Genomic DNA, 14,641 nt, shown 5'->3' on the forward strand with positions numbered 1-14,641 from the left:
TCTTAGATATTTGAAGCAAACTGCTAAGTATGGTTTATGCTATTCTAAATGTGATGATGGTGTCTTACTAACTGGTTTTGTGGATTCCAATTATGCTAATGACAGAGATAAGAGGAAGTCAACAACCTCCTATGTATTTTCAGTGTGTAGGTCTTGCATAAGTTGGAAATCACAGCTGCAGCACATTGTGGCCTTGTCTACCACTGAGTCAGAGTATATTGCCATCACTGAGGCAATGAAAGAGGCTGTATGGTTAAAGGGAGTACTTTCTGAACTCAAGTTTGTGAAATCCTCTCATGTGTTGTTCTCTGATTCTCAATCTGCTATTCAGTTATGTAAAAACCCTGTTTTTCATGATAGAACAAAGCATATAGATGTAAGGTTTCATTACATTAGGGATGTTGTAGAAAAGGGTGAAGTGTTTCTTCAAAAGGTGCATACTGATAAAAACCCAGCTGACATGGGAACTAAGCCCTTACCTTTAGAAAAACTTCTTTTCTGCATTAAATTTTCGCACTTTGATCTAGGATAGGTTGCATGTCCCGGGGGAAAGACCTCGGCCACCTTATCTGCTGTGGTAAGGGTGGTAGGTGGCTGGAGGCATGAAGTCCTTTAGACTAATGGGTGTCAGCCCCTCTGGCGTCTAAAGGCAACCTGGTAGTTCCCAAGATGCTAGTGGACTTCGTCCTTTGGTGCTAAGGGATCTGCCTTGTAGGCTGTGATGATTATGCCTTAGCCCACAACACTTGATTGGTTTCCCAGAATAAAAGTCCAAGGTGGAGTATGTTGGATATTTTGGATGGACTCTTATTTGGGCTGTGTTATTTGTTAAGCCCGGATGTTATTAATTGGGCTGAGCCCAATAACTTACCTCCTCACTCCAGATGCTGCCACGTGCCCCTCTCTCTCAGATGATGCCTTCCAGCCGTTGGATGTAGGGTTGTGTGTGTTATGTGAGTGATGGTGTGGTGAGCCGTTTCATTATTCATTCTCACACTCTCTCTCTTCTCTTCGACTCAGAGCTATTCTCTCTTCTCTCCATTCTTCTCCGATGATCGTCCGGCCATCTCTTGGTGATCTTCCATGGTTTTGTGAGTGGTAGATCTTTTGTGAGTGCTGGTGGGAAGCAATCTCTTCGATTGCTTGTTACTGGAGTGGAACTAGGGTTTGTGAGAACTTGAAGGCCGTGTGTGGAGATTTGTTCGGTGGAACTTGATCTGGTGCGAGGGGTTTATCTGGTGGAGGTATTGGTGGTCTGAGGGTTGACTCTATCCAATCCATTGGTGCTCCCTTGGATCTAGTTCTGGAAGAATAGATCAGTGTTGTTGTGGCGGGTTCTGAGCCAAGATTCTTCGATCACTTGTTTTACTCTCTGTTCTTAGTTGAGTTCTAGTGTTCAGATCCGAGAGGATCTTTCTTAGTGTTACTGACTTGGTTCTTGAGTGTGCAGGTGCAAGCGAGTACGAGTGGAGCTGGGTTGACAGCTTCAAGACCTTGTAATAGTTAGAACTAGATTCGTTGTAATCTTAGTTTGTATTACTTGTGTAAATCAGCCGCGTGGGTGAGAGTTTGGCTGAGCTCTCTTGTACAAGAACAAAGTGGTCTCGGTAATTAGTGAATCTAGACTAATCTGATCCCTACAGCCACCTTCGCTGATAGTTATCAATTCTCGTGTTATACCTGGCAAGTTTGTACCGGGTGCAATGTTTTCTTTGCAGAGCTACCGAACAAGATATAAGGATAGTGAACAACCGAACAAGATATAAGGATATTGAACAATGTATTTTAAGGGACTAGTAAGAGTACCATTCATGCCCTATTTAAGTACTGTTAGAGTGAAAAATGATATGTTGTCCACAAAATAGGTACATTGACTTGAATATAGAATCGATATATGACAATTTATTTGAATGATATCAGGAACACTAATCTTTACCTTTTGAATTTCTTTGCTTTCACGCTTTTAAATTCTTTATTCCTTGCATTTAGTTTGTAGCTATTTAGCACACCATAATCCCAATTTATCGTTTAAGCCTAGTTAAATAATCACATACTTCCTCGTGGAATCGGCTCTTAAATACTACTTCCTCTGTCCTATTAAAAATGCAACGTTTTCCTTTTTGGGTTATCCCACTAAAAATGAAATGTTTCCTAAAATAGAAATATCACTCTCTCTACTTTTCCCTCTCTCTTACTTTACTTTCTCTTCATTAACTCACAAAACAACACCTGCATAAAATCTTCAGCCGGAAACCAAATGTTTCATATTTATTGGGACGGAGGGAGTATTTCCTTTGTTCCACTCAAAATGATACACTTTCCTTTTTTATTTGTTACGAATAAGATGACACATTTCTATTTTTTGAAACAATAAAGAAATTTTCTCTCTCTAATTAAGATACCCAATCATTTTTTCTCTCTAATTGATTTCAACACTCTCTCTATTTAATATTTACATTTATATTTTCTCTCTTCAATTAAACAAATTACTCGTGTCAATTAAGAAATGTGTCATTTTAGCTGAGATGGATGAAATATAAGAGATCGACATTTAAATATTACTCCCTCCGTCCCGCTTTAGCAGTCCCATTGATTTTTCTGTCTTCTTTTTGTAAAAATGATAAAAAATAGTTAAAGAGGTGAAATGGTAAATTAAGAGAAAGAACAATATAGAGAAGAGTCTTATCTACATTATTGTGTCTCTTACTTTACCATTTCTCCACTTTAACTATTTTTTATTATTTTTACAAAAAGATGACAGAAAAGTTAATGGGACTGCTAAAGCGGGACGAAGGAGTATAAACAAATTTGCAAGCAATAAAATAAGAGAGAGATAAAAAAGAAAACAAAAAGTAATTATAATATTATTAGTGGAGAACACATGCCGCTTTATAGAGGAAGAAGTTACCAAAAATAGAACGAGATAATTTTATGGAGCAACCAAAATGGAAAATATCCTTATTTTTATGGGACGGATGAATTATTAATTTTATCATATTATTGTGGTAAAAAAAATAGACTTATTATAACTATTTTGACTTTTCGTGTCGTATCCCTTGAGTGATTTTCTAGTTTTCCGCATATACCAACTAAGTTGAGTCATTTTATTTTTAAAAAAAATAAAATAAAATACCTAATTACTCTTATGTTATCGTACACTTATTTTATTTTTATTTTTTTTTATTTTTCCTACTTTACTCTCCTCTCCTACTCTTCAATACAATTTATTAATTTCATGCTCAAACATTTAAACTGTTTACACGAGTGATTTAAAATTTTGAACTTATTACATGAATTAAAACTATTCGACTCTATGAATCCGCAATAAATCAAGCCAGCATGAAGATGAGCGTGACAACAACCCATCATCATCCAAGTCCACAGGCTTCAACATTAATCCATTCCCACCACAAAATAAAAAAGAAAAAGGTGGAGTATAAAAAAATTTAAACACTAAATTAACGCATCAATCCCACTTCCGACGACACGTGTCATATCGAACACGATTAATTGATCTTAATAAATTGAATCTAAAATGATTATGATTATTTCGTCCACCTTAAGAATTTAGACTTTTCCAGATAAATCCATTCTATACCATTCGTTATAATTTTTATAATATTAAATTAAGATTTAAATAATTCTTTGACATTTATTAAATAATTTTTATTATGATTGCTAACTAATTTTTGTTTCGGCACTTAAATTGGGCGACAAATTTGAAAGCTCACATTCTCATTTTGTCGAACACTTAGTCGTCCATTTTCTTGGCAGAGGAAAAGCTCGAGAGTTTGCATCATCAATGGCGACCAAAGTTTACATTGTGTGAGTTCCGTTTTAAAGTGGCGATAATTTCATACTTGTATCTAATTCTGTTTTTCGTTTTCTGTTGAGCATAATTGTAATTCCGCTGTAGGTTTTATTTTTATTTTTTTTAACCATTTCAATAACTTGGGTCGTTTTTTTTTCTGTTTGAATTTCGAGATAGTACGCTTTAATTTTTGGTGATCATTCTTGATTCGTGTTTCTTGATTTTGCAAGACTTGTAATTTTAGGAATGATCAGTCTGTAAAACTATGTATTAGCTTCGATTTAGTCTGCAAGTCGTTCAAAATAGTTCGTTTTGCCTAAGGGGGTTTTAATTGGAGTGATAAACCATGGGATTCAGTAAAGAGAAGGATGGTCAAACAAGTCTAAAGTAATTGATCCATCGAAGTTAGTGGTAGATTAGCTTGGATTGTTCTGAATAGTTTCATGTTTGCGAGTTAATTATTGCTTAATTTGATGACTTTTCTTCTGTTCATTAAACTTGGTGAAAGCCTGAAAATGCACATCTACTTGAGAAAATTATGTGTAGACAACTCTAAATTTTGAAGAATATGTTGTAATTTCCTCAGAACTTTGAAAAAAATCTAATTGGTGTGGAATATCATCTGTGTAAATCTGAACAACTTAGTCCTTTTTCCGAAGTATTTTTGTTATTAGTAAAGATGTTAAAATTGACATTGTTTCAGTGTAAGTTGATCTATGCTTGAACAAGCATCAGTTGTTGTTGCATATATTCTAGTATTTCATTATTATTTATCATTGCAAGAGTGAGGTGAGAATCAGTGGTGATATATTACAGCCCGAAATATACACCCATCATTGTCCCTGACTTGAAATAAGAACTTGTCATTTGCTTCGATCCAATGGAGTATTCTTTTGTTATGGATTCAAGTTCCATAAAGCTATGTAGTATTTTTGAAATATTGAATACTTGAACTAACGTATATTAGTAGAAATTCTCATGATTCTGGTGTACATCTATTGTTACTCAGAAAATCTTGAAGGTGCTTCTTTATTATGATGCATGACATTGATGATATTCCTTTCATCTATTACCGGACTGTGCGGTTTGCAAGATTATATCTCATGATTAAATATGTATTATGTTTGGTTCATGAGATTGAGTCTCAAATCATACGATAATTAGTCATAGCCACCCCCTCCAACTAAAATAATCCCAAATTTAATCCTAGATGGATAGTCATAAGATAATGAGTCATGCTAACCGAACGACACCTACCTACAGGTACTATTCTATGTATGGACATGTGGAGAAACTCGCTGAAGAGATAAAGAAAGGAGCTGCGTCTGTTGAAGGAGTAGAAGCCCAGTTATGGCAGGTAACAGCTCTCTTTCCGCATTCTCTGCAAGCTGTGAGCACTTGTCACATTGATGATAAAATTTGATTTGTGTTACTATACTCTACTAAATATGAAGTGGTTTATCATGAATAAAAATCTGTATGGCCAGAAGGCCACAATTGTTGGCAAGTTGTGGATCTAATTTTGCAGAGTAAACTTGGATATCACCAATTCTTCCCTTCCTTGTGTTGAATATGAATAGGCCCGTGGTATTGTTTGATTAGAAATTATTTGCGTAGCTACTTATATTGAAAGAATTTAACATTGAGTGCAACTATGCTATAGGTTCCTGAAACACTATCTGATGATGTTCTGACAAAAATGAGCGTGCCTCCAAAAAGTGATGTGCCTATTATCACGCCTAATCAGCTCTCTGAGGCTGATGGCTTCATATTCGGCTTCCCTACAAGGTTTGGCATGATGGCTGCACAATTCAAAGCATTTTTTGATGCTACTGGAGGCCTATGGAGAACACAACAGCTCGCTGGCAAGCCTGCTGGGATCTTCTACAGCACTGGTTCTCAAGGTGGTGGCCAGGAGACTACAGCGTATGTCCTCCCACAATCACATTTTAACCTTACGAGATTTCACGTTTTATCTGTATCTCCAACAGCTCATGATCAACAAACTCTGTTATGAATTTTTACTCGTAAGAGAGGTAACTCATATATAGCCGTGTTTTGCTAGAGAAATTACTGACAGTTTATTATTTGATGCATTACAGATTGACTGCTATCACTCAGCTTGTTCACCATGGCATGATCTTTGTGCCGATCGGGTATACGTTTGGAGCTGGCATGTTCGAAATGGAGAAGGTCAAAGGTGGAAGCCCCTATGGAGCTGGGACTTATGCCGGTGATGGTTCAAGAAGCCCGTCCGAGCTTGAATTGCAGCAGGCTTTTCATCAAGGGAAATACATTGCCACAATTGCCATGAAACTGAAGGGAGGAGCTGCCTAATCTCTATTCCAGATCATATATTTTCTTATTTTTCCAAGATTCTATTATTTCCTGAGATGTCACTGTATTTCTTGCTCTGCCACTCTTGTGCTACTTAATACAATATCTGTCCCAGTGTCATAACTTTGCCTACCTTAAATTTGAAGTGGCATTTATATGTTAAAAGTACTGTTTCTGAAATTATGTTATCCAGTTATGCATATGGTTGTTTGGTGTACCTTTTTCCTAGCTGCAATTGTGAACGAAAAACTTAATCTCTCCGTTCTAAGAAAGTTTTTTTGGGTGACACGAATGTTATTTTATGCATTAAGTGGAGAAAGAAATAAATATTAAAATGTTTTTAATTTTAGTAATGGACATATCGGTTGGAAAAAAAATTGGGTTTATTTCGCTGGGATGGAGGGATTATTTACATATTTGAGAAATCTAAACTTTCAATCGTCATCTTACGAAAGCATGAGGTCATCTATTTTATGTAATGTTTTAAATCTTGTTATTGTTTTGGAATAATTTTGTCATCTTAGAAAATTGAACCATACTATTTGTAAATAAAGAGAAACACTTTCTACATTAAAGATCATTTTATGATTTTAAGACATCTACTCTCGTTGGTGACATTTTTTTCGAACACGATGATTAAGGAAAAGGTATGTAATGTAATTAAAAAGATAATAAAATATGAGAAAGAAAAAAGTAAAATATAGTAAGAGAGAAGGAAAATAAGATTAAAAAAATATGTTATTTTTACTAAAAAAAGAAAAATTCTACTACTACGGAGCGCTCAAAATAGAAAAACTACTCTATGAAATGCACAAAATGGAAAAATGACTCTACTACTATGGAACGGATGGAGTACTATTTAAAGATTCCTTTACTTTTATCCATTTTTGTCTTTTAATATGCGAATTTTTTATTTTATCTAAAAATAAATCCATATTTTACTAATTTTTTATTTAAACCATTTTTTAAAACTCGTACCGGGTAAGAATACTGTTGGTTTCTGGATTACAAGATAAACACTATCCGAATGTAATACAACCCAAAAGAAGGAATAAAGAAAAGTAAACTGAAACGAAATTACAATGAAGAATTCAAAATAATAAACTGTATAGTGTAAGCCGAGTCGAGGAGTCCTCTTTCCGCAGATGAGATACGCCTTGGTAGGGCTCTTGGATTGGCGTGACGTCCCCAAAGATAAAACGACTTTCGTCTCTGATGAAACAACACCGCTATCAGCAGAGCTCCGACGAACTACATAGATGCGAGGACAGAGTTTCGACAAAAGAACAATGCACAAAAGAGAGAGGAAGCTTATGAATGCACAGAATGCTTTGAGTGGAGAGATTTCAAGTGTATCTTGTAATGACTTGGCGTAGAATATGCAAGAGTATGCATCACTATTTATAGGCCATGTGGAGGATATGAAGTCAAATATGTCATTAAGGCTAATTTGTAATGGTCGGCGGTTACAAACGTTACAAACGTCAATCATGGAGCAGGAACCTGGACGGATGTACCTAGACACCTCTCACATAGTTGTTCATTACAGAAATGTATCTGGATGGCCCGATCAATGTGCCCGCATTCTAAGAAGCTTTCTTCGTATGCTCAATTGTCACATTGTTTTGTCTATGTGTCCAAAATGAGATTAATTATTAATTAATTACATATCTCCGTATATCATGACATACTTTAAAATATTATTTCCCACTCACCGGAAATTGGTTTAGAGAAAATGAATAAATCATCTACTCAGAGCGTAAATCGATTATAAATTATTTAATTATTTTAAAATTAAATAATCCGTCACTTGTAAGATCCAGTTAAATTGCGTTGACCGGACTACTATTCCAACAAATAGCTCTTTCCACTTGGGACTGATAGAGTGTATATAATTGAAGCAAAATACATTTGGCTGACAGATGACTGAGTCTGGTGGTAATGTTAACAACTCTCTTTTTCAGCCACAGTTGTCGAATTTGCACATATTCCTGATTGAACACCTCCATTTCTTAAACCTACTAAAATACCAAAATATCTGCGACTATTATATTATCGAATTAATTAATTCCAGCAACCATAATATATTCATTGCTGCCGTATGAATGATAAGTTTATCTAAAGAAACTTCACACTTATTGGTGCTAACTAGTAAAGTATTTTTAAATAATCTGTAAATTTTATATTTCATATATCATTATTATCTGGCTAATTAGGATATATTGCCATATTGGAGTAGTAATGGAATAGCTATTACATAAACTTTTAACTAGTGCTTCTATCCAATTAATTATAGTCAATTCATTAAGATGGCAAGTAACAGGAGATACTTATTACATGACATAAAGAAAAAGAATTTATGCTTGTTTTGGATAAACTTTTGTGGAGAAGGAACAGCACAAATAAGGTTATAGTATCTTCACGACACTAGAAATCTTTTTAGTTTGTAAAACATATCTACCACATATCATATATACTGCAAATCTAGCAATAAAAGTAATTAATTATTTAATTTAATTATTTCATAAAAAGATTAATTGCGTCAGGAGATGATGCTGTAGCGTGAGGGTAATCATGAATAATAATATTATTCAATAATGTGGCGAGGATTTGTGATTTCTTTTTGTATTGGTTTATGCTTCTAAGCAAAGCAATTATGTCTAGATGATCTTTAAACAAATATAATACCAGGTACTTGAATGAGGGCTATGTGCAGGTATCATTGCATCTACTCTATGTATATATTGCTAGTAATACACCCCCTTTTGTCCCATAAAGTTTGAATTTACGATTTGGGTATGAGTTTTAAAAATATTTACTCCCTCTGTCAACTAATATAAGACCAAGTTTAATCAGATACAAATTTTAAGAAATATAGTAAAAAATAAATTAAAATGTTAGTGGAGATTCTTGCTTTTATATATTACTTAGTTTATAATGATTAAAATTAATAGAATGTGAGGTCCATTACCAAAAATAGTAAAAAATAAATAAGATATACATTGATGTACATATGAAAATAATAAAATAGGACTTGGTAGATCCAAGAAGTAATTGTATTTGTAGTATGAGTGGAGAAATAATCTCATTTTTACCCTTTTCTACATTGTGAGTTGATATTTCTAAGTTCCAAGATAGTTAATGTGTTTCTTTAATTTGACACAAGATTTAAAAAATTGATATATAAATGTTAAAATGATGAGATTAATGTAGGAGGAAAAAAATTAAAATACAAGAGATAAAGTAAAAGAAAAAATAATCTTTTTGCTAAAAAAAAATGACTCAATTACTTTTTTTTAATTGTTCGAAACAATATTATTCAACTAGTAGTTTGAAACGGAAGGAGTATTAATTTGTAAAGTTATTGTAAATTAACTGTGTTAACAATTTGTGAGAACTGAGAAGCAGTGGAAAAAAGTAGTAGTACTATTTTTGTGAGATAGACAACGAAAGAAAATTATTTTGATATTTTATGGAATGAAATGAAAGTAATTAATGCCTTTGTGTTAGTGAGTTTTGTTATAGCCGGAAATGAAATAAAGAAGAAAAAGAAATATAAATTGATCATATGAAAACCCTTTCCAGTGTTGTTTTGTTAACATTTCTCCCTTGAAGGAGTATGTAAAATTGAAAAAAACCAAAGAATTTGTAATGATTAAAGGTAAAATGGAAACTTTTGTATCATGAACTCATGATTCTACAGAATTCTGAAACGGAACTCGCAGAAAATAAAAAATATTTTTAAATAAAATACTTATGGGCTAACCATATTAGGTTGTTAAATGGTAACCAAAAATGTATCACAAGGCATATGTGATGAATGAATGATGCTGCCGCCATTCAATTAAATGGGGTATGAATAAACATATGTTTTACTTGACTTGCACACTAATTTGTATCAATCAAATTAGTGGGAAGTACTGTACATTAGTAAGAAAAAAAATATTATCCACAATATATATTATGTTATAATGACATTTTACTTCTGCAGTCGTCTAGATAATATTTTTAATTCTTAATTTTCTTATTTATTTTTTAAAAAGTTAAAGTTTAACTTAATTTTCTTATTTATTTTTTAAAAAAATTAAAGTTTAAAATAGATTCTTTGTATTTGCTAGAATATTTTTTTATCCAACAAATTAAATGTAATAGTTTTTGTTCCTAAATACTCCATATGTTTAGATCCCTATTTATAGGTCCCGTAAAAAATTGATGGTTAACAATGACAAGATTAAAATTAAAATGATAAAAAGTTAAGAAATATATACTTGATTTAGAAAAATCATAAATATTAAAGAAAAAAAATATCTAAATGGACATTTTTTGTTCTTTTAATTTTGAATTTAAATGCAACTGATTTACTAATTAAAATGTTAATGTTGACAGTTAACTTTTCGATAGAATCATTAAATATGAATCAAAATATATTACTCTCATCCTACTACAATAATTATTACTCTTATTGTGGGCATGAGTTTTATGAAATGTGAAGAAAAGTTGGTTGGACAAATTAGTGGAATGTGAGACCCACATTTTCATATTAGTTTTATAATAAAATATGAGTGAGATGAGTTAGTGGAATGTGAGACTTACTTATCATTTATGGTAAAAATGAAGTGTGATATTTAATTATTGTGGGACGGACCGAAATAGAAAAGAGTGACAATTATTATGTGACGGAGGGAGTATTTTGTAGGTAAATATGGAGGACTAAATTTAAATTCTACTTTTTAAAGTATAAGTTTCCCATGATCGTTTTGAAGATGTGCTAAACTTATCTTTTTTCTTGATCTAGATATACTAAAATTATTAGTTACTTTTTTTGGTGAGCGAAAAAGATATACAAGGAAATATAATTAATAAACAATTTACACAGTACATTAACTGCACTCTTTTTTAAAAATTTAGAGGTGGCACCAAAAAAAACTCAAACCCGAGAACTTTAACCTCAAGCATTAACCTTTCTACCCTTTGCCAACTTACACACAAATACACCCTCTTTACTCCTTGCTATATTTGATAAGCGATGAATTAAAATGGAATCACTAGTTTATTGCTGATAAATCATAAACCTTAAGCTTATAGTATGATATAATATCATATCATTAGCAGATGTATATTAGGTAATATCATAATTTTAAAACAGGAGGTGGATATGCAGCCTCCACCTTCCAATGAAAGTAGGTGAAGGTGACCATTGGATAAAAACCACAAAGCTATGGAGTGATAGCCTACTCAAACATGCCCATTCTAATTGAAAAAATAATTTATAAAAATTATAATAAACCCTAAAAAGGAGGGTGGCCATTGCACATATGCCCCACATTCCTTCTGACTTCCCACTCACATATTATTCCAAACATATAAACAATTCAAAAGCCAGATTTTCAATCAAATGATCTCTACTGGAATTCAATTATTCCCTTTCATTTCTCTTTAGAAATTAAATACCACTAAAGCTAACTCTGCCAGCTCTCTCTCCCCACCAAAAGCTCCTTTACATTTTTATCCTTCCCCTTTTCTGCTCATTTTTTGCTACTAACAACAAAATTTTGATACTCCAATCCATCAGCTAGCTACCAAGCTAATCTATATTTTGAATTAAATTAAATTCAGGACATCTTATATTGTCTACTCATTTCTAACCAACTCTTTTTACTCATAATTCTTCAATTATTACAAGGGCTATATAATTAATATATTCTGCATACAATTTGTTTCCTAGCTAGCAAACTAATCTTTGCCACACTGCATCAGTTTGGCCCAAACCATGCCAAAAAGTATACTTGAAACACTGCATTTGCTTCTCTCTCTTCCTACTTAGATATTAGTGGAGTTTGATTAGAGTCTCATGAATTTTCTGCTTGCTTATCTGAATGTACCACCAAATGTAGGGGTCCAAAAATCGACTGATGTTTCGTGCGTTACCGGAAAAGTGCTCGAAACGGGCACTAGACATAGCCCTCGGCTTCTTAGATCTTGACGGCCCCCTTCTAGATCCTTCGATTTTTCAGGATTACTCTGCCATAATAGATTATATTATTGGAATTATAGCATGAAAGAACATGATAATTAATTACCAATTCATTGGAGATTTTATGTACCTGCTGATTTTGCATGGGAGCTCCATTTTTCATGTAGGGTGCACTTAAGGCCTGATATATCATATTTAAATTTGTCAAGAAATTACTTAAAAACTCCGTATTTTCATGTGTGAGTGATCGATGGACGAGACTTACACTGACTTGTTCGTGGAGAAATTTGATGTATTCAATAGCTTCCGAGAGTACGGAAGCAGTGTCGGTCTGAAAGTTGTTTTATAAGATAAATAAATAAGAGGAAGATTTTGTTTGATTTAGTTCAACATCATGAGACTAATGTTGGTAATAAAACAGAAAGAAATGAATGGAGATGAAAATTTAAGAGAGTTTGTTTGCCTTTCCAAAAGGTGAGACCAATTGTTGAAGTGCCGTTATTCTGTCTCCCATCTTTTCTTTCCTCACCTAATCCAGAAAACAAAGCTTCATCATTAATCTCATCTCAATAAAGAAAAATAAAAGCTGAAACTCACAGATTCATTCATCTTTTCCAAAAGCAAAAGCTCCTCAACATGTATGTATGTATGCATACCAATACCATACCTTGAAAGCTGGCAAGGGCGACGGCGTTTCACTTCGCGCCCTTTTATTCGTCGCCTCAACACTATTTTTCTTCGCCGACGCGCTTAATTCCCGCCCTTCTGCCTTGCTCTGATGCACAAAATTGGACATAAGCACGAAAAAAAGGGAAAAAACCCTAATTTTATAAAGTGTGTATACCTTTGGTTTGGCATCAAAAGTGGGAATCTGATTTTGTGAGGGCGGGAAAAAGCTGGACCGGGCTTCGGCTGGAGGCGCGGACGCGTTCCAGAAGGGAGTGTTGTTGGTGAAATGCAAATGGTTGCTGTTTCCGGCCGGAGCATATGGATAGTTCGATATGGGTCGACTTTGGTAGGTAGGCTGCTGCTGATTTTCCGATAACAAGAGGCTGTAGGCGGTGGAGGAGTCCACTTGGAAAGCGGGGGTTAAACTCTGCGACGTGATGGTGCTGTCGTTGGAGCTCGCCTGAGAAGTGAACTGCGGTTGATCCAACGAAAATCCACGGAAATTGGCGGGGTTTGAGCTCAAATCTTGCTGGAGCAACGACCGGAAACTGCTCTCCCCTTTTTCATTTCTACAGAGAAACAAGATTTAAATATGTATATTAAATTAGAACGATATCGAGAAGAACGTACAATAAAGCTTGGTTCCAATCCAGGCTCTGCGAGGAAAGGCCTAATCCCATCATTTGCAAGTTGCCGCCGCCGCCAGATGATTGATCATCTCTTGATGATTTCGTGTCGACCATCTCTGTCGGCCATCCGTAGCTTGCGATTGCATTCAGCGTGGTTGAAATCGACGACGACGAAGCCGGGGAGGTGGTGCCGGTTTCGAATCGGTTTCTTGATGTATCCCACCAGCTTCCGTTTCCAAGCTGGAAATCATCTGCCATGGCTGAGTTTCGAATTTTTTAATTTTTTTTTCGATCCGAACCGAAAAAGGCAAAATAAATGTTGAGAGGCTTATGCTTGAAGACTCATTTGGCTGCTTTTACTTTATGGATGATTTTTATTAAAACCGAAATGAAACAAGGACGCTTGCATCATGGTATTTATACTAGTATCAATTTGAGAAATTAATAGTGGAATTTGTGGTTGACTTTTTATTCTAGTGATTTGACAAGGGAAAGGATTGGTCATCTTGAAAGCAAATTCCCCACATAGCCAATCACATGTATTAGCAATAAAAATTGGTCTACCATTCAGAATCTCAGATTCAACCTTATACGACACATTAAATTCATCTTATGACTAGGAAAAATATCGAATAATATAATAATAAAAAATTATACGAACCCTTCGTCCTCAAAGAATATACACTTTGGGTTCGACACGTGTTTTAATGTAAAATTGAGAAACTAAGAGAGATGTACAGAGAAAAAGTAATTAAAGTATTGTTAGTGAAGAATGAGTACTACGTTAAAAGAGTTTCTAAAATAGAAAAATGTATATTCCGTGGAACGGACTAAAAAGGAAAGAGTGCATATTCTTGTGGGACGAAGGGAATAGAATATGTAAAATATTATTGTGTTATACTTATGAAAATATGGTGAAATTTTGGGGGTTACTTCTGAAAATATGGTGACATAATGCAACATGCACTAATCAAGTAGTATAACATGAAATTGTTGTATGATATGAACGCTTTTGTTTATTGAATGTTACGTTATTTATTTTACATTATGCATTTTCTTTTGTTTTTATACTTCAAAATTATTATTGATTTATTTATTTTACAATCATCAACAAATCAAATATCGATTTACTCGTTTACATATTTATTTGGAGTTAAAAAGCAATAAACTAAGGTTTGAGTTTTATGTAATTTATAAAATTAATGATGTAAGTCATAATTT

At 33.8% G+C, this 14,641-nt stretch overlaps 2 protein-coding genes across 3 annotated transcripts; one reads left to right on the plus strand and one right to left on the minus strand.

Annotated features, from left to right (window-relative positions):
• The first annotated feature begins 3,668 nt into the window (after positions 1-3,668).
• Positions 3,669-6,328, plus strand: FQR1 (flavodoxin-like quinone reductase 1). The gene is made up of 4 exons (XM_048110007.2): positions 3,669-3,825; positions 5,075-5,168; positions 5,475-5,737; positions 5,914-6,328. The coding sequence occupies exons 1-4, from the start codon at positions 3,803-3,805 to the stop codon at positions 6,146-6,148; spliced, it is 615 nt and encodes a 204-aa protein (XP_047965964.1). The 5' UTR covers positions 3,669-3,802; the 3' UTR covers positions 6,149-6,328.
• A 5,392-nt stretch (positions 6,329-11,720) lies between these two features.
• LOC125212302 (basic helix-loop-helix (bHLH) DNA-binding superfamily protein) lies at positions 11,721-13,804 on the minus strand. 2 transcript variants are annotated; one of them, XM_048112428.2, is made up of 7 exons: positions 13,422-13,804; positions 12,967-13,360; positions 12,790-12,897; positions 12,586-12,651; positions 12,388-12,453; positions 12,253-12,303; positions 11,721-12,169 (listed from the first exon to the last, which is right to left on the minus strand). In XM_048112428.2, exons 1-7 carry the CDS (start codon positions 13,676-13,678, stop codon positions 12,017-12,019), a joined length of 1,095 nt encoding a protein of 364 aa, XP_047968385.1. In that variant the 5' UTR covers positions 13,679-13,804; the 3' UTR covers positions 11,721-12,016. The 2 variants fall into 2 exon arrangements, with proteins under 2 accessions (XP_047968385.1, XP_088923504.1); XM_089067378.1 differs by having other exon boundaries at positions 12,253-12,453.
• Positions 13,805-14,641: the final 837 nt, after the last annotated feature.

This window comes from Salvia hispanica, chromosome 3 (genome assembly GCF_029641045.1).
Source record: "Salvia hispanica isolate PSC_SH4W2 chromosome 3, Shi_PSC_v1, whole genome shotgun sequence".
Classification (NCBI taxonomy): Eukaryota; Viridiplantae; Streptophyta; class Magnoliopsida; order Lamiales; family Lamiaceae; genus Salvia; species Salvia hispanica.

Coding starts and splice junctions, on each gene's coding strand:
- FQR1 (XM_048110007.2), top strand. CDS start 3,803: ATGGCGACCAAAGTTTACATTGT. Junction 3,826..5,074: donor GCGACCAAAGTTTACATTGT/GTGAGTTCCGTT, acceptor ACCTACCTACAG/GTACTATTCTATGTATGGAC. Junction 5,738..5,913: donor GGTGGCCAGGAGACTACAGC/GTATGTCCTCCC, acceptor GATGCATTACAG/ATTGACTGCTATCACTCAGC.
- LOC125212302 (XM_089067378.1), bottom strand. CDS start 13,678: ATGGCAGATGATTTCCAGCTTGGAAACGGAAGCTGGTGGGATACATCA. Junction 12,454..12,585: donor TGGTCTCACCTTTTGGAAAG/GCAAACAAACTC, acceptor AACAACTTTCAG/ACCGACACTGCTTCCGTACT. Junction 12,170..12,252: donor CTCCCATGCAAAATCAGCAG/GTACATAAAATC, acceptor CTATTATGGCAG/AGTAATCCTGAAAAATCGAA.